This window comes from Thamnophis elegans, chromosome 8 (genome assembly GCF_009769535.1).
Source record: "Thamnophis elegans isolate rThaEle1 chromosome 8, rThaEle1.pri, whole genome shotgun sequence".
In the NCBI taxonomy this organism is placed as follows: Eukaryota; Metazoa; Chordata; class Lepidosauria; order Squamata; family Colubridae; genus Thamnophis; species Thamnophis elegans.
Window position 1 is genome coordinate 35,503,479 of NC_045548.1, and position 26,064 is coordinate 35,529,542.

The following is a 26,064-nucleotide window of genomic DNA, read 5'->3' on the forward strand; positions in this document are numbered from 1 at the left end:
AAGTAAAATATATACAAGTGCAATAAAAAGAATGTGCAGTTAGAGTAAGTCTGTTTTTTAATTTTCTTCTTGCATATTTTATTTCTAAACAGATATAGATACCAGTAGCCATTCAAAGAACTGGCGGCTGGCAGATATACAAGAACTGTTCCATGTTTATTTTATTTACAGTATATTTATCCTATTTTTCTTTCTCTAAGGAATTTAGCAGGGTATACTAGCCTGCTTTGGATACACAAGAATATTGGTTAGCCTGATTCCTCAGTAAGAAATAAGCAGAATTTAAACACTGCCAGGAGTTCGATCCTTACCAGTTTAAGGTTGACTCAGCCTTAAGTCCTTGTGAGGTCAGTAAAATGAGGATTGTTGAGGGCAACATAATAACTCTGTAAACCGCTTAGAGAAGGCTGGAAAACCATGAAGCAGTATAGAACTCTAAATGCTATTGCTATTATCTGATGTTCCCTTCCTATTATTAAAGTAAAATTTCTCTGCATGAGCCTAGGGCAAGGTTTTTCCTACCAAGGCAACCATTTAGGAATCCTGACTTTTTGGTCTGTACTTGATAGACTAATCATTTTTTTTTCAAATATTTGGGGAAATGAATATAAAATGCATTAAGGAAAGCTACATAAAGAAATCTTTATATTAGGGAAAGTTGCATATACAACTGGACATAAAGCAAACAAATTATGTTTTATATGACAATAAATGTATGGCGAGGTTCATAAAGAATCATGCAGGAATTACAGCAAATTCATGAATGAGTATATGTAAAACTAACACAGATTTGATCTATTTGTAGGACAACTGATGAGCCCAGCTCAAATGGCAATTCATATATCTTTACAAGCAAACCTTCACATTTTATGACCCAAATAATTCAGAACACTGTGCAGAATAATGTTTGTTTAGCTCAGGCATCATTTTGTGGTCAGTAGGAGCCTCTCAAAGAATTCACTAGAGTGCCTGGCATTGTTGTAATAATTGTAATTTAGTTCCTTCTAGATCAATGAAGAGTGCTTTGTGCCAGCTTTGCTTAAATCTTTTACATGTTTCAAAAGTATTAATCTTCAATACAGTGGCATCACCTCCAATTTGAAGAAACCTATTTACTTTGCCATCGAGGAAAAAAATACATCAATCGATTTTCAATTCAGCACCAAAGCCTGTTTTCACACATGCAGATACAGCCTAAATAGGTCCATTATTTTGCTTTACTTTTTAATTTACTGACAAATTAATACATAGTTTCTGTTAGTTTTGGTATTGCTATATGGTATTAAAAATGAGAATGACTTTTTCTCTTCACAATTATACAAGAGATGTAAGGTGGTTCTGCATATTAGTCCGCCAGCTTATGTCTAGGCTAAAGATATTCATGAAGTTTGGGAAGACGCAGAAAGCATAGATTTCTATTTTAACTGTTAACAACCTCAAGCTTGAAATGCTGTTTTTCTAATTTCTTTTCAAATACTCAGTGTTTAAGTATGTATATTTACTTGTTCCGGCTATATAATACATGACATGTGCCTAATCTAAATTGAACTCTTGTGCAGAATTCAAGAATTTTTTCCTATTATAACAGGAAAGCCAAACTTAATCAGTGAATAAAAAGCTGTACTATAATGGTTTTTTGTGCTTGACCAAGCAGTTATGTTGCAATTTACAACCAAGCTGAGTTATTCGTTTATGGCAACTGTAATACTTTTTAATTAGGATATGATTAATTCCTTATCATAAGCAACAAACATTATCCTTTAGTTTAAACTGACAATTATATAAAATGTGTTATAAGAGTCATCCAACACTTTTCTTCATTGGCATTTTTCTTTTTTCTTTTTTAAAGGTGCAGGATTCATAAATATCCCTTTTCACTTTATGTGAAATTCAAAGAATATAAACTTCTACATGAATTTTCTTTTGGAAACTAGTTGCTTCTTCCCTCCCATTCTTTAAATTCAAGTGTCATACCACTGTCTTCGAAAGGTATTTAAAAGGTCAGTGATGTTCCATAACAAGCAGGCAGAATGTCAACCAAAGAAGCAACAATTCTTGCAATCCAAGAAAAATCGGAAATTTTTTTTAAAAAGTATTGCAAGTATATAAATTCTGTTGTCAACCTCTTCAAGAAAATATTAATTATCTTTAGATGTTATAAACTATGCTCAAAATGTTCAAAGAGCAGATATAGTAAATTTAAATTTAAAAACAAAATAATAGAAATTTTGTTTTCAGGCAGGAGACTTGCAAGCAATGCACTTAGCTTTACTTATAAGAAACACATGCACTACACTCCATTCCACAAGGAATAGGTACAGGAAAATAATTCCAATCACTAGAAGGCTCATTGTCATGTACCATTCACTTGCATCCAGCCTAGCTGGGAGTTTCTCAACTTCTGTAAACTTTTAACTTTAAATACAGATGTTGATATAGCACTTTAGTGCCCAGCCGTCCAATTCCTGGCTGTCTTTGCTGATCCTGTAGTCAATTTTTTTTGTTAAAGACCCATTGCTCAAGATGATGCTTATCAAGTATTTGTAGTGTTTACATTGGTCAACTGGATGTTATTAACAGTGATTTTTGCTTCTATAGGCTGGGTATTTGGCATGAGCTGGTAAAGTAATTCAGTTTTGTTCAGGCAGATAGGCCAAACAGTATAACAGTTTTTGAGAATTTGTTTAGCAATAACTGTGGATCACTGTCTTTGTGTGCCAGGAGCACTCGGGCATTAACAAGGAGAATTTATTAACTGTAGGGGACACTTGGTGCATTCAAGAGGCAAAGGTCAAAGAGAGAGTTGTTCAATCACTACCTGATGTACACTCCCTCTTTCAGACCTTGGGCAGCATGTAACAATGTGCAAGAAAAGAACAGATTGAGTAGGACTGGAACTAGCACACAGCCCTGTGTTACACCATTGGAAATGGCAAATGCAGATAATGTATCATCATTGTAAAGAACCTGCCCTGTCATTGTATCATGGAGTAGTTGACTCAACTTCAAAAATTTCCTCGGGCACATCTCAAGATGATCCAGGAGCCTCTCTGCTTAGTGTCAAATGCCTTTCTTGTGTTAATAAAGACAAAGAGGCTTGTTCTACTTGAAGCACTTCTCCTGGACTTGCCTCATGGCATATATCTTGTTGCTGTACTCCTTTCTGGTTGAAAACTACACTGTGCCTCTGGAAATTTCTTTCTGAGACAATGACAAGTCTGCTTACGAGAATGTGGGCAAAGATCTTGCCTGTGATGGATGACAATGAGATATCTCAGCAGTTTCTGCAATCTAAATTGTTTCTCTTAGTTTTATAGAGAGCCACAATGAGAAGCATATCCTCTGTGGATCAAATGTCTTCAAAGACATTTTGGAATGCAAGATGTTGGGGTCTAGTGTTTTGCAGATCTCAGCAGGAAAGCTATCCTGCATGTTGCTTTATTTGAGGTCACCTACATGAGATCACTTTCTTAATCTCATTAGTAGAAGGAAAGTAGGTTTAGGACAGGGGTGTCAAACTGGCGGCCTGTGTGCCAGATGCGTCATGTGCAGACCACACCCATCCCAACTCCGCAAATGGGAAAAACATCACAAAACATCACGTGACAGTAATGTGATGCTGCAAGTTTGACATCCATGGTCTAAGACATTGAAGACTGGCAGCTGAGGAATCTGATGATCAGTCTCAACCCATATCAGGCCCAAACCCAGAGATGAGACAGTGAGATCCAATTGAGTTCAAAATTGTATTTACTTGTACCTAATGGACAGAATCTTGCCAAACTAAAGCTATAACTTTCTAACCTACTAGATATATCCTGAGATATTTTAAGGTTTGATTACCCTGGACCTCTTCCCTCCACCCCCATCCATCTTGGGATTACACACTCTCTTAATCTGGGTCTTTTTCTGAGAAAGCTCTGAGTTGTAAAAAAAAAAAAAAAAAGCATTCCTTTACTGCTGCTGCTGCTGCAAATCCACATTTCATCTCATCCCATCTCATCAGGTGAAACAAGAGGATGCATCCTAATTTAGAAGGACCATAGACACTGAAGAACTCTCTGGTAATATATGTATCTGCATAGCATTTCACCTGCTCAGTCTTCTTGTGCCACCATTTCTTCTGTATTTCTCACAGTTTTATCTATACTTTAAATTAGGTAAAGGTAAAGGTTCTCCTCGCACATATGCGCTAGTCGTTCCTGACTCAAGGGGGTGGTGCTAATCTCCATTTCAAAGCCGAAGAGCCAGCGCTGTCCAAAGACGTCTCCGGCATGATTAAACGCCAAAGGCGCATGGAACATTGTTATCTTCCCACCAAAATGGTTCCTATTTTTCTACTTGCATTTATACATGCTTTCGAACTGATAGGTTGGCAGAAACTGGGACAAGTAACAGGAGCTTACTCCGTTATGTGGTGCTAAGGATTCAAACCGCTGAACTGCCAACCTTTCTCATCGACAAGCTCATCCTCTGAGCCACCGTGTCCCTATACTTTAAATTACTGATACTCAATTTTTTCTTTCTTTGATGTAATGATGGATTATTCTGCCAGTCTGCCAAGGTCTTGTTCTTGGCCTGGAGGACTGCTGAAATGGTTTTGTGGTTTCCATCAACCATTTGTCAGGCCTGCAGCCATATATTTTTGGAGGCTATTTGGAACCCTGACACCAGTCTTGATACGCCCATATTTTCAGTCCAAGTACACGTTTTGTAGTCTGTGTGATATCTTCTTTACACTGTATCCACTTTTCAAAATGGGTTCCTACAAGTGATAAATTGCTGGAGAGGTTTTCATTAAGTGCATCTTGAAAGTGTTGGACTTGATATGTTTCTTGTAGACTGCTGATGTGGATTGGTTTTCTGACAGTTTTTCATTGCTTATGATGTAAAGGGGCTATGTGAAGTTTGAGAAGTGACCAGACCAGCTTGTGATCTGTCTAGTATTCAGCATCTCACACAGTATAAATGATGGTGATGTCTTTAAGATTGTGCTGACGTACTATGACATAGACAGGTAGGTCCCAATGTTTGATCTAGGATGCATGTAGGTAGTTTATACTTGTTTGCAAATCTGATCATAGTGTTAGCGATCAGAGGTTGTGCTTCACAAAGTATATTAGTATCTTTGAAGCATTAAAGCAATTATGTCCTTTTTAAGACTTTCAGAGTGGCTTCAATGTCTGTCCAATTTATACGACATGTCTCTGCATACACAGATAACATTTCTGTTAGGGCCAGATGTGGAGCAAAACAAATATGTAAAGCAAATACACGAAGATGGCTGTTGATAGTCTAGAAGCATCTTCCAAAGAATACAGCTACTTTAATGATACATTCACACAAAAACTGTTTTTGTTTAAAACAGTTTGAACAATCCTATGAAATAGTTCATCACATTCAGGAATCAACAATTGCCTGAAAATTATCAGAAATAAATAGCCTGTTTGGTGTGGTGGTTAAGGCTCTAGCCCAGAAACTGGGAGATTCTGAGTTCTAGCCCTGCCTTAGGCACAAAGCCAGCTGGATTACCTTGAGCTAGCCTCTTTCTCTCTGTCCTAGGAAGGAGGCAATAGCAAATCACTTCTGAGAAATCCTGCCAAAAAAACCTACAGGGACTTGTCCAAGCGATCTCCAAGAATTGGACACAATTGAATGGAAGAAAAACAAAAACAAAAATCAATAAAGAAAAAAACTTAACAATAAAACTCATATTCATCTATTAAACATTAAAATATCTTACCATCTTGCTGACTTTGAAGATTTTGTGGACTTTGAATTCTTTCTTCGAGATTTGAACTGAGGTCAGAATTCACAGCAGACATTCTGGTAGAATCACTCAAATCAAATTCATCACTTTCTATGGAACTTTCATCCTGAAAATATAATATTCCATATCACAGCTTATTTAAAATATCAAAGTAATTTTCAAACATGTTTGTACTGAATTGGATTATGTCACCTAATAAGAAATCTAGTAAGAAATACATATAAAAAGTCAGAACACTTAAGATTGTAAGCATCTATATAAAGAATAATTAACTGGCTGATTTCCCCCTGAAAACCTATATTCTCTCTCTCTCTCTCTCTCTCTCTCTCTCTCTCTCTCTCTCTCTCTCTCTCTCTCTCTCTCTCTCTCTCTCTCTCTCTCTCCCTCTCTCTCTCTCTCTCTCTCACACACACACACACACACACACACACACACAAAATGTATAAATGGATTCATAATTAATAATTAAATGGAACAGAGATAGAAGGTTGCGCAAAACAGCTGTAATTTCCACTAACAGGTCACCATAATACTTCTATTTCTTTAAAAACGCAGAATGAAATGGTGGAAGGTAACAGTGGTACATAGTGTTATATCTTTCCTATAAATCCTAGCAAAGAAAAAGAAAATCCAAAGGACTTGTATAAATTTCATCAAATTGTAATAGATGCTATGCTGAGACATCAGATGAAGGAATAGCAAAATAGTTTGGCATTATGAAAGATAAAGAACAACATTAATTTTGGGGCAATTGTAGCTGTCAGCCTCTGCTTTGCTGCTGCTTCAGCTGCCATTGAAATGGGGAGGGGGGCATGGTATTTGGGAAGGGAATCATTATGTGCTGGAGGAAGATTCTAGACGCTGGCCTGACCATCTCATTGCGCATGCAGAGGAAGGGAGTTTCCCGCCAAGGTTAATGTCCAGCATTCCATCCTGGTGATGTTTTTTGAAGATATCTTCCACCTGACAGTTGGGTGAATTATAATTGGACTATGGACTGGGGTGCCAAGGGGAGGGGATTGACCTATACATGATATTCTTTGCTTTCGCGCCTAATTAACCAGATTCAGCTTTGCTTCGCTACTTTTCATTTGTAATTAGTAAAAGTACACTTAATCTCAAGCAAATGGAGTTGAGTGGTTTCTTTCCTGATTATTAACTGAAGTAACATCTGACAATAAGCTGAATCTCACCTCGCACCCAACCCGGAACGAACAACTTCCAGGGGGCTGCCCTCATAGAAGAAAAAGAAAAATGTCTTTACATGAAAGCGATCAGGAAGAAGACATGGGTGCAACAGCAGCACCATCTTTAACAGAAATGCTAGCTGACCTCAGAGTGGAGGAGCCTGCTGTTCAACCCAGATGGACTTGGGGTGTGGGACAGAAAGAGGAACCTGAGGAATTACAAACTGGAGTCACGAGAAGGAGGCCAAGAAAACCCCCAGCTGCTGACTGGAGTGGCTCTGGAGAGGAAGATTACAAAATGTCCCAAGCCATGAGACTCCTCGAAGAGGCATGGAGTGAACGCCGAATTCGAGAGAGAGCTGTGGAAAAGGAACCAGCAGAGGAACTGGAAAAAAAGGTACCCACTGCATAGCTTAAGAGAGACTGGAGGGGCTGAAGGGGGATGTGCGCAAGAAAACCCAGCACCAACCTCCCGCCCTGTGGCTAGAGACAGTCAAAGAGCAGGGGGCGGCCCAGGCGACGTTGGATGGCTAAGGTCCCACCCTTAAGCATAAAATATGATGGAGAGCCCAGCGGCCTCGGGTTAATTCAGGTCTGGAATTATATGGAAAAATATGGACCTGATTTGGTTACTGATGAATCTAAAGTGAGAATAGTGTTAATGGCTTTGGAGAAAAAAGCTGGATGGTCAGATTACATAATAGTAACTCCCCTCTCTTGAGGAAATTTGATGACTTTATGGCAGCAATGAGGAGAAGGTTTGACGATCCCTTGACCGAGCGTCGAGCTAGATTAAAATTTACGACCCTCAGACAGGGAAAGAAAACTGTGCCTGAATATGTGCAGGAATTCCGGGAGTTGTCGGCCTATATGAGGGGATGGTCGGAAGAGGCCTTGCTGGATCAATTTGCTGATGGCTTGAATAAAGATGTTTACCAACAATGCATAAACAGGCACATTCCCCGCCGTTTGGAGCCCTGGTATGAGAGTGCTACAGATATTGAGTTGGACTTAACCAGGCTTCGTTGCATGGATGAGGGAGAAGTTGAGAAATCCCCTCCGCCCCCCCCTAAAAAACCCCTCCCAAGGAGTGAAAAGGGGGGTAGGGGAGTTTTTGCAGGCAAGCCCAAGCCCTCCGCTTGTTTCCGCTGTGGGAAGGAGGGGCATCATGCTGTAAATTGCCGAGTGAAGCTGACCCACTCCACTCCACCACCACCCGGGAGGGAGAGGAAACCTGACAAGCCTCCAGGCAACAGAAAGGAGGCCACCTTTGCTGGAGAAGATGTTTCTCGACGCTTCGAGCCAGAGGAGGGGGGAAGCGGAAGTCCCAGCTCGTCTGACGACAGTGATGACAAGGATTCTCATCGCTGGGTAAGTTCGTGCTCTGGCCCTATGCTTATTTCAGTCGAGCTTAGAGTGCCCTCTTCTGGCACAAAAGAAAAACTTATGGCTCTGTTAGATTCTGTGTGTTCCTGTTGCGTGATAAGCCCTGAAATGGTTGAGAAGCTGGGCTTGAAGCTAAAAACTTTGAAAATCCCTATTGCTTTTTGCCAAATAGATGGCTCTATTGGGGGGAGTGGTCCTGCTCATTTTTCCACTGAACCCATCGAGATGTGGATGGGTACCCACCAGGAAATAATAACTTTTATTGTGACGCCTGGGATGGACCGGCCCCTTATTTTAGGACTTCCCTGGCTCCGTAGATGGAACCCACGCATTAACTGGAGAGAGGGGTGGTTGTGAATTCGGACAGCCACACCCCCTGAGGGGAAAGTTGAAGCTCCAGCCTCTGATACTACTACCCCCACACTGGCAGCCAGGGGGCAGGAAAAAATTGAGGGAGAGGAAAAAATACCAAGGGAATATTGGGACCTCAAGGATGTTTTTAGTGAAAAGTCTTCTGATAAATTCCCCCCCCCCCAGGCCCACAGTTTGCACCATTGATATTTTACCTGGAGTAAAGCTTCCAAAGCCCCAAATATATTCAATGACCCCTAAGGAGATGGAGGAAATGAGGAAATTCATTGATAAAAACTTGGAAAGGGGATTCATTGAACCAGCAAGGCCCAAGTTAGCAGCCCCAGTATTGTTCAGAGAGAAGAAAGATGGCTCCTTCAGATTATGTGTGAATTTCAAAAACTTAAACTGCATCTCTGCTCAGAACCTATATCCCTTACCACTGATGAAGGACATGCTGGCCCAACTGGGGAAGGGCCGGATTTTCACTAAATTGGACCTAAGGGAAGCGTACTATAGGGTCAGAATTAAAGAGGGGGACGAATGGAAAACTGCTTTCAACTGCCCCCTTGGTTGCTTCCAATTTCGAGTAATGCCATTTGGCCTCCAGGGGGCGCCAGCAGTCTTCATGCAATTGATTAATGAGGTTTTACATGACCATCTTTACAAAGGTGTAATGGTCTATTTAGACTATATCCTTATTTACACGGAAACACGTGAAGAACACGTGAAGCTTGTTCGCACGGTTCTGAAGAAACTCCGAGAGGCAGAACTGTATGCCAAATTGTCCAAGTGCGAATTTCATCAGGAAAAAGTTGATTACCTGGGCTATCAGATCTCCCACAAGGGGATAGAGATGGACCCCGCTAAGGTCAGGGCTGTCACCGAGTGGGAGGCCCCACGTACACGTAAGCAATTACAGAGATTTTGGGGATTTGCTAACTTCTATCGTCAATTTATTCCCTCCTTTGCTAAGATAGCTCTCCCTATAACTAACCTCCTTAAATTGAAAGGAGGGGCTAAACCTTTGGACTGGACTATGGACTGTCAAGCTGCTTTCGAGAAGTTGAAACGCCTCTTTGCGAAGGAACCGGTCCTCAAGCACCCTGACATGGACGCGCCTTTTGTGGTCCAAGCTGACACTAGTGATGTGGCAATGGGAGCTGTACTACTTCAAGCAAATAGCCAAGGTAAATTACAATCCTGCGCTTACACCTCTCGCAAACTGACCGACACAGAAAGACGTTGGGCTATTTGGGTGAAAGAGGCTTTTGCTGTTCGTTGGGCTTTATCAACCTGGCGCCATTTTCTGGAGGGCACCAAGCACCCTTTCGAGGTGTGGACTGACCATAAAAACTTGGAGGCATTGAGAACCCCCAGAAAACTTTCTCCTAAGCAGATGCGTTGGGCTCAGCATTTCAATAGATTCAATTTCACCTTGAAATACATTCCAGGAGGGAAAAATTTTATGGCTGATGCTTTGTCCAGACTCCCTCAGTACAACTGTTCAAAGCTCAGTGTTGTCCAGCCTGTCATTCCCACAAAGAGCCTAGCTGCTCCTGTTGTTACTAGAAGTCAAACAACTTCCAAATTGGAAGTCACTAACCTAAAAAAGGCCCTCACTGAGGATGACTGGTTCCAACAACACATGCATGAATGCACTATAAAAGATGGATTGGCTTGGATTGGAGCAAAGTTATACATTCCTGTGTCCATTAGGACCATTGTACTTCAACGGGCTCATGACTCCCGGATGGCTGGACACTTTGGGTTCGTTAAGACCCTGCACCTCGTTAAGAGGCAATTTTGGTGGCCGTCTCTGAAAAAAGACATTGAGGCTTATGTAGCTAGTCATCCAGTTTGTGCTGTGGCTAAACGCCCTCCGGGTAAGCCCCAGGGGTTGCTCCAGGCGGTGGCCTGCCCAGTAGCCCTGTAGAAGGAGATCTCCATGGATTTCATTGTTGAACTTCCAGAAAGTCAAGGAAACACAGTAATCTGGGTTATTACTGACTTATTCTCCAAGCAAGTTCATTTCATCCCTTGCTCCAAGATACCTTCTGCTAAATCTCTCGCTAAGATGTTCATCTCACATATATATCGCTTACATGGGGTACCCGACCGCATCATTTCAGACAGGGGTGTTCAGTTCACCTCCCTATTCTGGAAGGAATTCCTAAAGCGGATTGGCTCTGCCCAGGGATTAAGCTCCTCCCACCACCCTCAGACTAATGGGGCCTGCGAGAGGACTAATTCTGTGCTGGAGCAATATTTACGTTGTTTCATCAACTACCAACAAGATGATTGGGTGGAATTGTTGCCTCATGCTGAGGTGTCTTACAACAATTCCATGCACAGCAGCACTGGCTTTACCCCTTTTCGTGTGGTGTACGGCCAGGAATTTGTGCCCATTCCTGAGATTCCTCACGAGCAGCTGCAGGTATCTTCGCTGTCCGAGTGGAGTGATCACCTTCAGGACGTCTGGCCTTTGGCACTCCAGACTCTTGATGCTGCGCACCACGCTCATAAGAAACAGGCTGATAAGAAACGGACTAATATAAGGTTGGTGATCAAGTTTATTTATCCACTAGATTTCTTCAAACGATGCAGAAGTCAAAAAAGTTGGGCCCCAAGTATGTTAGCCCATTTCCAATTGTCAAGATCATCAATCCTGTCTCTGTCCGTCTCCAGTTACCTAAGCATCTCAACCGAGTTTACCCTGTTTTTCATGTTAATCTCCTGAAGCCTCAACTCACTTCTTCCTTGAGAGCGCCTCTTCCTCCTCCACCTGCTCCACTTTTTATAGAGGGAGAGCAGCATTTCGAGACCCATGAGATTTTGGACTCTTGTAAGCGGCGGAACCATGTCCAGTACCTGGTGGCTTGGAAGCATTTTCCCCCATCTCACGCTGAATGGATTGACAAGTCCCATGTTCGAGCTCCTCGTCTGCTCCGCAAGTTCTACTCTGCCTATCCTGACAAGCCCTGATTCTTGGACAGTCTGCTAATTTTCCTTTTTTTGTGTGTTTTTTCTCCCTTCCCCTTTCTCTATTTCATGTCTTGTTGTCTGTCTGTTTGTTTGTGTTCTTTTCGTTTCTGCAGGTCTGACCGCCCTTTTCTGGAGGAGGGCCAGATGTCAGCCTCTGCTTTGCTGCTGCTTCGGCTGCCATTGAAATGGGGAGGGGGGACATGGTATTTGGGAAGGGAATCATTATGTGCTGGAGGAAGATTCTAGATGCTGGTCTGACCATCTCATTGTGCATGCAGAGGAAGGGAGTTTCCCGCCAAGGTTAATGTCCAGCATTCCATCCTGGTGATATTTTTTGAAGATATCTCCCACCTGACAGTTGGGTGAATTATAATTGGACTATGGACTGGGGTGCCAAGGGGAGGGGATTGACCTATATATTCTTTGCTTTCGCGCCTAATTAACCAGATTCAGCTTTGCTTCACTACTTTTCGTTTGTAATTAGTAAAAGTACACTTAATCTCAAGCAAATGGAGTTGAGTGGTTTCTTTCTTGATTATTAAATGAAGTAGCATCTGACAGTGGCAGACAAATAAATTATGGATAAGTAATGAATCAGAACAGATTATCATTGTTTCAATAACTTCTTATTATTGAAAAGCATTAATGTATAAGCTTGAGTTTTGTTTTCCACCCAACATATATGCAAGCATGATGAATTAATTCTTATAAATAAACATTTAGTATAAATTCAGCATGCATTTTTGAAATTATGAAGTGTTACATTACATATAAAATTTATTTACATTTTCTAGGACCTCCCTGTCAATCTATTCTTCACAGTATACAATATATCCATGAAATGAACTCTTTCCTGATGAAAGGATAGAAATTAGTTTTCTATCAAACTTACTGTAATCTAGTGTGAAAATTAGTTTACCAGTCTGCCAGGGAAAGTACTCATCAGGGAAAAAAACTACTGTTTTCCAGAATAAAAGTAGTTTGATATAAGTCTTTTCCCCTCAACACAGTTATAACAACATGCAAGAAGCAAAGGAAACCTGCCTTCTGTCCCTTGTCTTATTTCTTCACCACCTTTATGTTCACATTGAGATCTAAATAAGGGGAAATCCTCCATGTAGGGTGTACATTTTCTCCTATCCAGACTTCTACCCACAATGTGGAGATAATACACCTCCTCTACTCTAAATGGATAACTAAAAATAAACATTTAATAAATGAAATAAACTGACTACTAGGATCCCCAATTCAGAGGAAGAATTAGCTTTCAAAGCTTTTATTTTCATGGAAAGAATAAATGTAGCCAAAAGTAATAAGTATTACACAGGAAGCAACTTTGTTTTAAATGAGTGCTTTGTAACAGATTGCCTATCATATGTTATTTTATGAATGGGTAATGACTTCTTTACAAAGTAGCCTATTTTGCAAGAGCATTCATATATACTCAAAAATCTAGATCTGCTAACAATCCCAAAAAAGTAGGGGATCCCTGATTTATACTATAGTAAATGGATTCATTTTAAGTCATTAAATCGCCTAAATTGCCCTTTTTTAAAAAATATTTTACAAAGCACCAACCACAGCTATTTAAGTATTATACAGAGATTCCACTACTGAAAGTTTGAAATAGATGCAAATTGTTTTCTAGGCTTATTTAACAGGAGGTTCAAAAAGTCAAGATTGTGGACATGACTGCAAATCAACCCACCCCCCTTAAACATGAAATGCAGATAAAGAAGGGTGAAACTTGAAAGTCTCACAGACCATTTTGTTTTTTTTTTAAAACGAACCTAATCCTTCACATGGATACCCTTAGGAGATAATGTGGAAGGCATGCAAACCTAGGCTTTATTTCTTGAAATATTGTATATAATCACTACTACAGTCTGTGCAGCAGCAGCTCTTTGTCTCTAAGACAATTACAAAAGCTACAATGGGCTTCATTTCATCTCCATAGTCCCAAGATAGTAGACAACTGGGAAAAATAGGGCAGAGCAATACTCCGTAGTTATGCCTTCTTTAGTCAGTGTTATGAGTTACTATTATGAGTTGTACTTTCTAAAAGGAAATTATAACTGAAGTAGTTGAATAGATTAAAAAAACTTTTTATACAAATAGGCAGCTCCCTACACCTACAAAAGTGGAATGTATCAGTAAAACCTACATGGTAAACTGCTTTGGGTTTCTTTTCATTTCTGGTTGTTGTGATACACAACACAATTATAACAGGTAAGCTGGTCTTTTCTTATAACAATACTGCTTCTGAGAAAGTAACATCTAGTTCCAGCACTGTGGCTCTTTCCTGAAACACCTAAGGTCACTCCACATATTACAACTTACAATCATGCATTGACTAGGCATGTGTCATCTTTCCCCCCTGCTCACTTCATTGGTTCAAATAATTCCAAAGGAGTAGTACTCAACTAGAAGCAAGAAGAGACTCTAGTCTACTCTCATCCTCAAAAACCAACTTGATGATTTTGGAGCAGGCACTCCCTTTCAGATCAATCTACCTCACGGGATTATTGTTGTAGGGGGGAAAATAGGAAGAGGAAACACCGTATGCTGCTTTGAGCTCCTGAGGGGAAAGTGGGATGCAGATGTAATAAATCAATAAAATGAATTGAAAAAAATTAGAAAGAATGCATATCTAACAAGGGTAATTTGACCGATGATTGACTAGGCTTCTAATTGGAAGCAATCCTTCCCCCGCACCAAAAAATAGTCAATTAAAAATAATTTCACCTAATGAAAAATAATGGGAATGTTTTGTAGCTCCTGTGTTTATGGTACTATTTTTTTATGACTAGGACTAGGTCACAACCATTTAGTTACAATCCTGTTCCTGGTTGTTGTCATGTTACAGATTCAGACTGATCATCCTATCTTCCAGGATCATATACATTCATAATAGGTAAGGAGAATAACATAGCATAATGTATTAACCTTGGATACTTCTGCAAGATCCTGTATCAGAACCTGACACCCTGAGATAATAGTCATGGTTCCAGAATCTTGGCACTAATTGCCAGAGTTTTGACATATGCCCAGCTGAAAGCCAGGCAGTTGATATTCAGTCATTATTTTTTTTTAAAAAATACTATAGAATGTACTTATGTAGGAAATAGTCAGATGTTCATGGGGACAGTTACAGGCAGCAATAACACACTACAATTATAGTCCCACTAATATACAGAGTAGACACAGTAGAGCAGTTTATTATAGCATCTTTTTCAGACCTGTAGCTATAGTTTGTAAATATACTGCTTTTCTGATTCTGTCTACTTAGACAGGTGATCCCTGCTCAATAGAGTTGATTGTATTCAATAGTTCTTACTCCCTGAAAAATGGGAATAGTTAACAATTTAAGCCTCTCAGCAAGATATTTTTTCATGCTGCATCATGAAAATATTATAACTATGATGAGAAAATATAGCATAAAGTGATTTGATACTTGTAATCATACAACCTTTTGTGTTCCATCCGAGTAATAACATGGAATTTCCTGGCTAACTTTTTCAGGGGTTAGCCAAAATTGGCTTGGTGCTACCATCTGATATCTACATTAAGGAAAGCTGATTTATAAATGTTACAAAAATATGTTCAAAAGTGTGTGTGTGTGTGTGTGTGTGTGTGTGTGTATGTATGTATGTATGTATGTATGTTACGTTACAGAATCACAGGTGAATAATAGGAAAACTCTGTTGTGAAAATCTTTCAAAATCTTTCATTACTTTTGAAGATTAGTGTGGATATAGATTGTAAGAATTAGACTAAGTACAAGATATTCCAAATTTGATCACATTGGCTATGTTGGGGAAAAGGTACTTTCTCCCTAATTTTTTTTCTCATATAAATTTAAATTCAGAGAGAAGGACTGAGTTTTTGAATATTTAAGTTTGGAGGATTAACAGTGGGTGAGACGGTGAAGAGAAAGAAAGATGGTTGGATTTGCCCTCCTCGTGTAAAAAAAAGGGAAGAAGATCTTCGAGTCACGAGGGTTTGAATTATCTTTAAAACTCTGGTGAGGTGGGTGCCGAGACATACTAATAGAGACAACAGAGGGGCGACATCTTGAAAGCGAAAACTGAATGGCGGGGGAAAAAAGTCATCTCTCTCCCTGCCTCTTTCTTTATTTCACTGACAACAAGAAGTGATTGATGGGTGAGTTTTGAAATGACTATCTTGAGCTCTGACCTCTCCCGTCTTTTGACTATCCACGTTGAAATGTACTCTCCCTCCCTAGTGGACTCCTCTTAGATACTATAGAACTGTTCTACTGTATAGTACTGCTCTAATTTAACTATCTTTTTTTTCTTGGGTGTTCATCATAGTGGATCAATTAGATCAATGGATTAATAACTGATTATCCTCTGGTAGATCAAATTTCAACTGATTGCTTGATTAATTGTTGAACAATATATTGAGATTTGGGTAACTATACTATTAACACTATTGACTAGATATTTAACTCATTGATTAATTAATTAATTAATTAATTAAGTATAAGTTATTTAAAAAGATTATAGATTAACGCAATAGAACTGTATAAATACTTTAGCAGCAATTAGAAGGTACTGGAACTACAGATCAAAGGGGGATAGCTGAATTAAATTAATACTAATGGCAACAAGAATAGCAACCTTAACTAAAGGAAGCAAAAAACAAACTTTTCTATCCACTCCGGTGAGGGAAAAGTCGCCTGAGGGCAGGCTGATGGAAGATAAGACAGCCTCAACCTCACAAGGCCAGGAGGTAACGATGGACTCTCTACAGGAAGCAATTTTGAAGATGAATGAAAACATCACCAAAGGCCTGGAGGGAGTAAAAAAATGAAATGAGTGAAGTCAAAAACAATATGGGGAGGATTGAAGAGCGAGTAGGGGCTATCCAAGCAGCTTTGTCAAGAAATGAACAGGAAATAAAAGAAGTTAAGGGGAGAAATAACAGAAAAAAGAATAGATAAGACAGAGGACAGACTGGAATCCATAAATAAAAATCTGGAGGAGGCTATCATCCACCTAGAATTAGAGAGATCAGCATTTTATTTGAGACTACAAAATGTAGAAGAAACGAGAGATGAAAACCTATGGGAACTGATTGCAGAAATCTTGGGACTAGTACTTGACAGACCCAAAAACGAGATCATCAATGAATTGGATGAAGTTTATAGAATTAACACAAGTTTCGCGAGACGTCATCGACTCCCAAGGGAAATCCAGGTGAGGGTTCTAAGAAGACAATTGACAGAGGATATCCTAAACACAATAAGAGGGGATTCATTAACATATAAAGGCAAAGAAATTCTTATTCTGAAGCAGATCCCCCGGAGAGTTAGAGAGAAAAGAAGAAAATATAACTTCCTCTCTTCACAACTAAATAGACATAGAATCCCGTTTCAATGGCTCCTTCCGGAAGGAATGCTAGTAACATGGAAGGAAAAGAAATACCAGATAGATACTTTGGAGAAAGCTCAAGAATTTCAGGAACTCTTAACTGCAGATGAAGAGAGGTTTAGTAAAGAAGGAACCTCAAGTAGAGGACAACAAGACATTATAACTGAATCCCAACTGGAGGAGCGAGAGACGAGAGAACGAGAGAGATATGGCAGAGAAGAATCAAGATCAAGGGTGATCTAAAGGTGCCCTCAAAGCAAACAACATGTAAAGAATTTGAGGAATGGGAAACGAATATACTATCAGCAAATATAAATGGTCTTAACATAACATTAAAAAGAAAACGTGTACTGTTGGACTTATTAAAACAAAAGTTAGATGTAATCTGTCTTCAGGAAACCCACATTAAAGAGAAATACAATAATCTGTTGGAATGCCCAAAATTAGGAAAAGTATTTTGTTCATCAGCACAAACTAGAAAAAGAGGAATTGTGATGTATATAAAAGAATGGTTAAACCCAAAATTAAGATATGCAGATAGAGGGTAGAATATTAATAGTGGAGATAACGAATGGTGGGGAAAAAATCTTACTAGTTGGAATTTATGCCCCAAACCAAAAACAAGAAAGATTTTATGTAAATTTACATAAGAGGATAAATGAAATAAATTGGCAAAATATATGTATTTTAGGGGACTTTAACACAGTAGTAGACAGTAAAATGGATTATAAGGGTACACACAAGAAAAGCACCAGAAGGAAATTACCGACCGCCTATACAAATATGGTGAAGGAATTAGACCTCTATGATGTCTGGCGAACAATGAATGATAAGATACAACAGTACACATTCTACTCTCAACCACATAATTCTTGGTCACGTATTGATATGGTTTGGTCAAACCCGGTACTACTTATGGATACAATAAATATTGAAATATTAACAAACAAGTGGGCCGACCATCATCCAGTTCTATGGCAATGGAAAGGAAAGGAAAAGATAAAATCTAGGTGGACGTTAAACCAGAGCATATTACAAGAGAAACAATTTGTACAATCAATAGAAAAAGAATTGGGATACTTTTTCCAAGAAAACGGTAAAGAGCAGACATCAACATAAAACGTCTGGGATACGATGAAGGCAGTCGTGAGGGGAACATCAATAGCTTATATAGCAAGAAGAAACAAAATGCATAGGGAAAAACTCAACACATTGAACAAAGAATTGAGAGAGATAGAACTGTTGATTTCGAAAGAGCCAGACAATATCAAATACAGGGAAAAAGGAGATTTAATTAACCATCAAATAAATCTGATTTCTCAAGAGGAAGTAGCACGAAAAATTAAGAGAATGAAGCAGAACTACTTTGAACATGCAAATAAAACTGGGAGATGGTTGGCTCACAAAATAAGAAAAGACAATGCAAAAAAAACTATTAAACAACTGAGGGACGAGGAGGGGAATTTGAAACAAGAAATAGGGGAAAAGAAAAAGATCGTACAGAACTACTATAAGAAACTATATGAACCGGATGAAATTAGTGAACAAGACATTAGAAAATACTTAATAGAACAGAAACTTCCAGCCTTGCCGGAGGAGATGAGAGAGATGCTTGATAAGGAAATTACACAAGAGGAATTGAAAAAGGCCATTCAAAAACAAAAAAACAATAAAACACCTGGTCCGGATGGGCTTCCGTCGGAAATCTATAAAAAATTCCAAAACACTTTAGAAGACAAACTATTAGAATTATTTAATGAGGCACTACAAAAAGGTAAGGTCCCAAAATCCTGGGGGGAAGCTTTCATTACCCTAATACCAAAAGAAGAGGTGGATAGCAGTAAAATTCAAAACTATAGACCTATATCCTTGCTAAACGCGGATTACAAAATTTTTATATCAATTTTGGCGGAAAGATTAAAAATAATATTAAATCAAAACATTCATTCGGACCAAAACGGTTTTCTCCCTAAAAGACACATTCGGAATAACACAAGAATAATAATTAACACTCTGGAATTCTATGAAACAAGATCTGAGAAACAATTAGCGTTAATTTTTGTCGATGCGCAGAAAGCATTCGATAATTTAGACTGGAATTTTTTAATCACACAATTAAAAATGATGAAATTCGGTGACAAATTTATTAAGATTATAGAAACTATATACTCGCAGCAATTAGCAAATATTATAATTAATGGAGAATTAACAGAGAGGGTACAAATCGGAAAGGGTGTTAGACAAGGTTGTCCGCTTTCCCCATTATTATTTATTATGTCGTTAGAGGTGCTTCTAAACCAGATAAGATTAAATCAGGAAATTAGGGGTTTGACCATAAAAAAAGAACAATATAAAACACAGGCCTTCGCAGACAACATGGTCTTTATTGTTGAAGACCCTCTAACCTCAGGACCGAAATTAATGAAGGACATTGAGGATTTTGGGCGTGTGGCCGGATTAAAAATAAATAAGGAAAAAACAAAAATGATTATAAAAAACTTTCCCAAAAAACTGATAGAAGAACTAGAGAAAGCAATGGAAATAAAGGTAACCAGAAAGGTCAAATACTTAGGGATTTAGCTATCTGCGAAATGTTCTTCTATAAAAGAAGATAACTATAATAAATTATTACAAAACATCCAAAAAGATTTAAAAAATTGGTCGAAGCTACAAATATCATTGATGGGAAGAATCTCAGTAATCAAGATGAATGTCTTGCCAAAAATACTTTTAGTTATTTCAAACGGCACCGGTCAAATTAGGAGAAAATTTTTATAATGATTTGGATAAAACGGTACGAAACTTTGTGTGGAACGGCAAAAAGCCTAGGATTAAATATAAACATCTTCAAGATAAAAGAACGCAAGGTGGAATGGGTCTACCAGAATGGAAAACATACCACCAAGCAGCAGCAACAATGTGGATAAAGGAGTGGGTAATGTTAACCAATAAAAGAATCCTAATGATAGAGGGTTACAACTTGCAATGGGGGTGGCACAATTACTTATAGTGTGAGGGAAACAAAGTCCACAACTACTTTAAAAGACACCATCTAAGAGGGGTACTGATAAATGATTGGCTTGAAATTAGAAGGAAATTTTATATCCAACTACCCAAATGGATATCCCCGACGGAAGCCCTGATATACCCAAATCTGATAAACTTCGACAAAAATGTTATTTATAAACAACTGTTAGACAACCAAAATAGACTAAACTCCAGGGAAAACTTGGCTGAAATGGGAATAAATATTGATTGGTGGCCATACTTTCAAATACAAAATAAGTACAAATCAGATCTAGCACAATTTGGCTTTCAGGACAAGGACCAGGAATTGGATAAATTTTTAATAGGACCAGACAAGAAATTAATCTCGAAAATATATAACTGTTTGCTGATTCGAAAAATGGAAACAGAAAGAGTGAAAGAAGTTATGGTAACCTGGGCCCAGAATATCGGCGACACAATTGAGTTAGATGACTGGGAAAGGGTATGGGAGTGGAACCTGAAATTAACGAAGTCGACGGCCTACAAAGAAAATGTCTACAAAATGTTCTACCGCTGGCATCTCTCTCCGACAAGACTGGCAAAAATTTCCACAAAATCATCGGCCAAATGCTGGAAATGCAAAATAACACTGGGCACTTACTACCACATGTGGTGGACATGTCCGGTGGCTAAGACATATTGGAAGTGAATGCTAAGGTGGCTGAATGAAATTATGTCAATTAAATTAAACCTCAATCCGGAAATGTTTCTATTAGGGATAATAGATCCAAAAATAATTAAAACTAATCAATATCTACTCGTCCATATCTTGACGGCGGCAAGGATCGCATATGCGCAGTGCTGGAAGAAAGAAAATGTCCCCACTAGTACAATGGTTATGAATAAAATTTTAGAAATAGCGGAAATGAATAGATTGACAATGCTGATTAACGAAAAAGAAGACACAGACTTCTACAAAGTCTGGGAGAAATTATACAAATGGTTTGATAAGAAAGACAATGAGAATTAAGATATAAAATGAGATAGTTGATTAACTTAAAATGACTTAAGCAACAACTTAAATATACAATACACAAAGACTAAGTGACAAATGAGAAAAGAAATGTATTAGAGGTGAGAATTCACCTACAAGTAATATCATTAGACCACAGTGTTGGAAAAAGTTGATGATCTGATAGGAAAAATCCGTTATAAGTACCTGCATGGAATTAGCAACCTAGTCTTATACTAGGCAAGGTGAGATGAACTATGTGAGATGAACAACGCCGTCTGCGCTGTAAATATGTAAAGAGTTTTGTCTCTCTTTTGTATTTTGTATTTTGTAAATCGTGCCTTTTTTATAACCTTCAATTAAGAAAAAAAAAAGAATCAGGTCACCCCCTGAAGAGGAAAATATGTAAACACAACAATGGAAAGAGGGGATGGAGAGAGGAGTAGAAGGAAAGATAGGAAGGAGGGGAGAAAGGAGAGGAAAAGGAGAGAGGGAAAAGCAGAGGAAGAAACGGAGGGAATGCAAGAGTAGGAGAGAGGGGAGGAAAGGGAAGAAGAGGGGAAGAGCAGAGGAGAGGAAGGGGAAGGAGAGAAGGGAAAGGAGAGGAGGAAGGAAGGAGAGAAGAAAGGAGAGAAGGAAGGAGGGAAGGAAGGAGAGAAGGAGAGAAGAAAGGAGGGAAAGGAAGGAGGAAAAGAAGGAGGGAAGGAAGGAGGGAGGGAAGCAAGGAGGGAAGGAAGGAGGGAAGGAAGGAAGGAGAGAAGGAGAGAAGGAGGGAAGGAAGGAGGGAAGGAAGGAGAGAAGAAAGGAGGGAAGGAAGGAGGGAAGGAAGGAGGGAAGGAAGGAGGGACGGAGAGAAGGAGAGAAGAAAGGAGGGAAGGAAGGAGGGAAGGAAGGAGAGAAGGAGAGAAGAAAGGAGGGAAGGAAGGAGGGAAGGAAGAAGAAGTAGGATTGTTGTAAAATAAGATGGGTGTATGGGATGGTAAGAAAGCAATCTCAATTATATTGTCAATTGTAGGGGAGAAAAATTGTTATAAATACATATTATTAACAACAGTTATGAGATTATATAATTGTGAATGTATATATGAGAAATAAAAATTTTAAAAAAATTTAAATTCTTAGAGCTTCTAAGAGAAATACTATTACAATTAACAGCAACCTTTTAAGAGGAGTGTAGAAGATCAACAGATCAAATAATATGCTGTTCTTTTCCCCTTCCTCATTTTATTGATGGTTATGCTCTGGTGAATGGCTTAGAATTACCCTGTTTCCCCGAAAATAAGACCTCTCTGGATAATAAGCCCTCCCCAAAAATATTGCTACACAGCAGCAGCCATGAAGTGACCAAGCTCGCCTTCTCCTGCACCTCATAAATAATAAGACCTCCCCGAAAATAAGGCCAAGTGCTTATTTCGGGAGTCAAAAGAAAATAAGACCCCGTCTTATTTTCAGGGAAACACGGTAGCTTGGAAGAGAACCAATTAGCATATTCTTTTGACTTTATTTTATACTTTTATAGAGTAGAAGCAAATTATTAATTAGATCAAAGGGAAAGGTTTCCCAATTTTTCTTCAGACTGTTTTCTTTTAAAATGGTGAATGTTTTTTTAAAAAGTAAAATATCTTAGGTTGGGTAAAGCAGAAAATTGAGTTCAGGAGGCTTTATTATGAACTCCCCTATTCTTAATCTATGCTGCCTAAGGAGGCAATGATTGGTCTTGGTTTTCTATAAGTTGCTTTATATATTTCTTTTTTGTCTATTTTCTTCTTTTATGTATATTTGCCATTTCTCAACCTTAGCAACTTAAAATGTGTGAACTTCAATTCCCAGAATTCCCTGGCAAGAATGCTTACTTGGGAATTCTGGGAGTTGAAATCCACACATCTTCAAGTAGTCACATTTGAGAAACACTGAGACAGTTCAGTGAGTGCCATCTCATCAACTTTGCTCATATATATGTCTCTCTCCACAATTTATAGGTAAGAGACAAATTTATTATTCTTATTTCTAACCCTGTCATTCAATTTTTCCAAGTAGTCAAGATAGTCAAATGTTCAGAGACAATTTATTGCTTTTAAACTTTCTTGATTCCTTTCAAGACAACCAATAACACGATGAAGAAAAATATCCTATCATGTTGCTTACCATATTTCCCCCATTATTTGGACAGTAGCTAATGATACAAACTGTTCAGTTAGCAAAATTATCTAAAATATTACCTATCTATACATTTATGAACTCTGTGTAATAGGTTTTTCTTTTAAAATTTGCATGTTTACCATATTTTCCATTTGGAAAAATCAAATTGCATTAAAAAGAAAAACTCTTAACCCAAGTCCAAACCTGAATGTAATTTGAATATAATTATTATTAATATGAACAAACAAAATATTTACCTCATCTGGTTGGGAATTTAATAGCTGCAGCTTCATATGCTTCATGTAGGCCATTGTGATTGGCATATTATAATCAATCATGCTTGTCACCAATGTTGGAGGTTTTCCATTATCTGAAAGAATTAGAATATATTATAATGTGATAATTATAAGGTTCTATAAACAAATTAATTGCAAACAGATATCTCCACTTTAGGAAAAATTACTCAGTAACTGCAACTTGATAAACTCCATGGGGATTATAAAAATGTCTTCATAACTACAAACTTTTACATGACAATTTAAAATATATTGATATATTTTATATAGAAATATTTGCAAGAGGTGCAATGAAAACCCCATAATTAATTACATAAGTATCACTTTTCTTCATAATGGAGTTCAAGGCAGGGGTGGGTTCTGGCAGTCACTACTGCAGGTTTGCTTGTGGGCACACTGAAGCAAAAATAAGATGGCACCGCCCAGAGAACCAGTTCAGGGGCGTGGCATGCCTGGGTCGCTGCCGGTTCCAGCAACCCAGGCCACCAAACCACTACCAGTTCAGCCGAACCAGGCCAAACCTGTAGAAACCCACCACTGGTTCAAGATAGCCTGAATAGGATTTTAGGCAGCCTCCTGTCTCACTAATGCTGACTTTAATTTCAGAAAAAACGCTACATTCAAGATATGTAGTTAAATGACAATGCATCCAAAAAGTGTGGCAGCACATTGCATGTATTTAATTATTGTCTTGTAAAAGGACTTTTGTTATACTTCCACACATTTTAACAAAATATGCCCAAATTGAATGATATCAGCTGTATGATTAGCACAGAAAGGAGCATGTGCCATGTTATATGAAGGCAAATACCATTTTACATTCTACATCTTCCCTTTTCTGCACCTTTCAAAATATATTATGCAAAGGCCTACTCAGGGGTGTCAAACTCAAGGCCTGGGGGCCAGATCTGCCCCACAGGGTACTTAGATCTGGCCCACAGGGCTGCCTTGGAAACAGTGAATGACTGGCCTTTGGTGCTTCTGCCAGTGAAAATGGGCTCTTGAGCTCCAGTTTTTGGCTGCTGCGGCCTTCTGCGATCCTTTGCTGGTGAAGACAGAGCTTGGGAAGGCTGTACGCGGTCCTCCCAAGCATCATTTTCACTAGCAGAGGGTTGCAGGAGGCTGCAGAAGCTGAAAACAGAGCTCAGGAGCCCCCTTTCACTGGCAGAACACTCGAGCCACCACAGGTGCCGCCAACAGGAGTGATGTCAAGCTGAACATGCTCACCTGTCCATGCCCACACTGCCCCCCTGAAGTCAAACACAACCCTAATGCGGCCCTCAATGAAATCGAGTTTGACACCCCTGGCCTACATTGATCAAGGCTATGAGATTGCCCGAGGTCCATATCTATGGCTCATCTGATGATGATATAACTTTGAAAGATATAATTTATTCAAAAGACCAAACAAAAGTGAAGGAGTGGCATTATACATGAAGGGAGTGCATTCAGATATTGAGATCCAGAAATTTCAGTGCCAAAGTCTAAGAAGTTCTGGATAAAAACACAAGGCAGGAAACAAGAAGGTATTATTGAGAAGTGCCGAGACAACTTCTGTACACCATCAACCTCCAGATAAAGCACTCCTGGACTAGTTATAAGAATTTTCAGGGATGACAGACATAGTAATAAAGAAAACTTTAACAACCCAGATATTTGTTGGAAAACCAGGTTCACCAAAGTTCCAAAATTTCTCAGTAGTCTTGCTGACTGTTTCATGTTTCATAAGACTGAAGACAAGAACAGGAGGATCAACCTTCCTAGGAATGGGATTTTTGGGAAGAAATGACCATATCATCTTTAGATTCAAGATAGATACTACAGAAAGAGAAATTGGTGCACAATATGTTTCAGAAAAAGTAATTCCAGAGAAGTAATAAGCAGGATCCCATGAGAAAAAATTCTGAGATCCAAGATTGTGTAAGAACTTGTGTAAGGAATTTCTCAAAAACACATTACTAGAATTATAGTTACACACCTTTTCAATGAGAAAAAAATGGACATTTTAGATATTGCGCAGCAGGCTTTTAGGTGAACTAAGTGTTAGAAAGACATATTGAGGAAATAGAAGGTGGCTATAATCACCAAGCAACTGAATCAGTAATCAGCAAATAGCTACTGAAATAAAGTTGGAAGGCTAAAGTGCAAAAGTAACTTAGACTCACATGGAGAAGCTAAAAGGAACCAAAAGGCCTTTTTGGTAATGTAAATAGTGAAAGAAAGAAAAAAACGAAGAGGTGAGTCCATTAATACAAAAAAAATGATAGGATAGAATAGGATAGCAATAGGTGATGGAGAGAAGCAAGCATGATAGAGAGAACTCATCATCTCTTACTTTGTTTTGATCTTCTCCCCAAAAGGAAACTGGGAAGGATGGAGTGGCAAACAAGTTTTCAACATTGTTGTCAAGACCCTCATGGCTGGCAACATAAGGAAGCAAAAACAATATAGATTTTTAATGCTATGAAAATGGCAAGAATTGGTTTATAAACTCAGTAATATTACTTAAGGGACAGTCTTTCACTGAATTGCCTCTTCTGAGATAAACACCAAA

The 26,064-nt window shown here is 38.7% G+C and overlaps 1 protein-coding gene across 3 annotated transcripts in view; it reads right to left on the reverse strand.

The window, feature by feature from the left end:
• The window catches only part of NOL4 (nucleolar protein 4), a 173,110-nt gene that overhangs the window by 60,606 nt on the left and 86,440 nt on the right, over window positions 1-26,064 (reverse strand). For all 3 annotated transcript variants that reach the window (XM_032223026.1, XM_032223025.1, XM_032223024.1), the window contains exons 4-5: window positions 23,472-23,584; window positions 5,744-5,876 (exon numbers count right to left, since the gene is read on the reverse strand). In XM_032223026.1, the coding sequence (XP_032078917.1) occupies window positions 5,744-5,876; window positions 23,472-23,584 (246 nt within the window). The remainder of the gene's footprint in view (window positions 1-5,743; window positions 5,877-23,471; window positions 23,585-26,064) is intronic.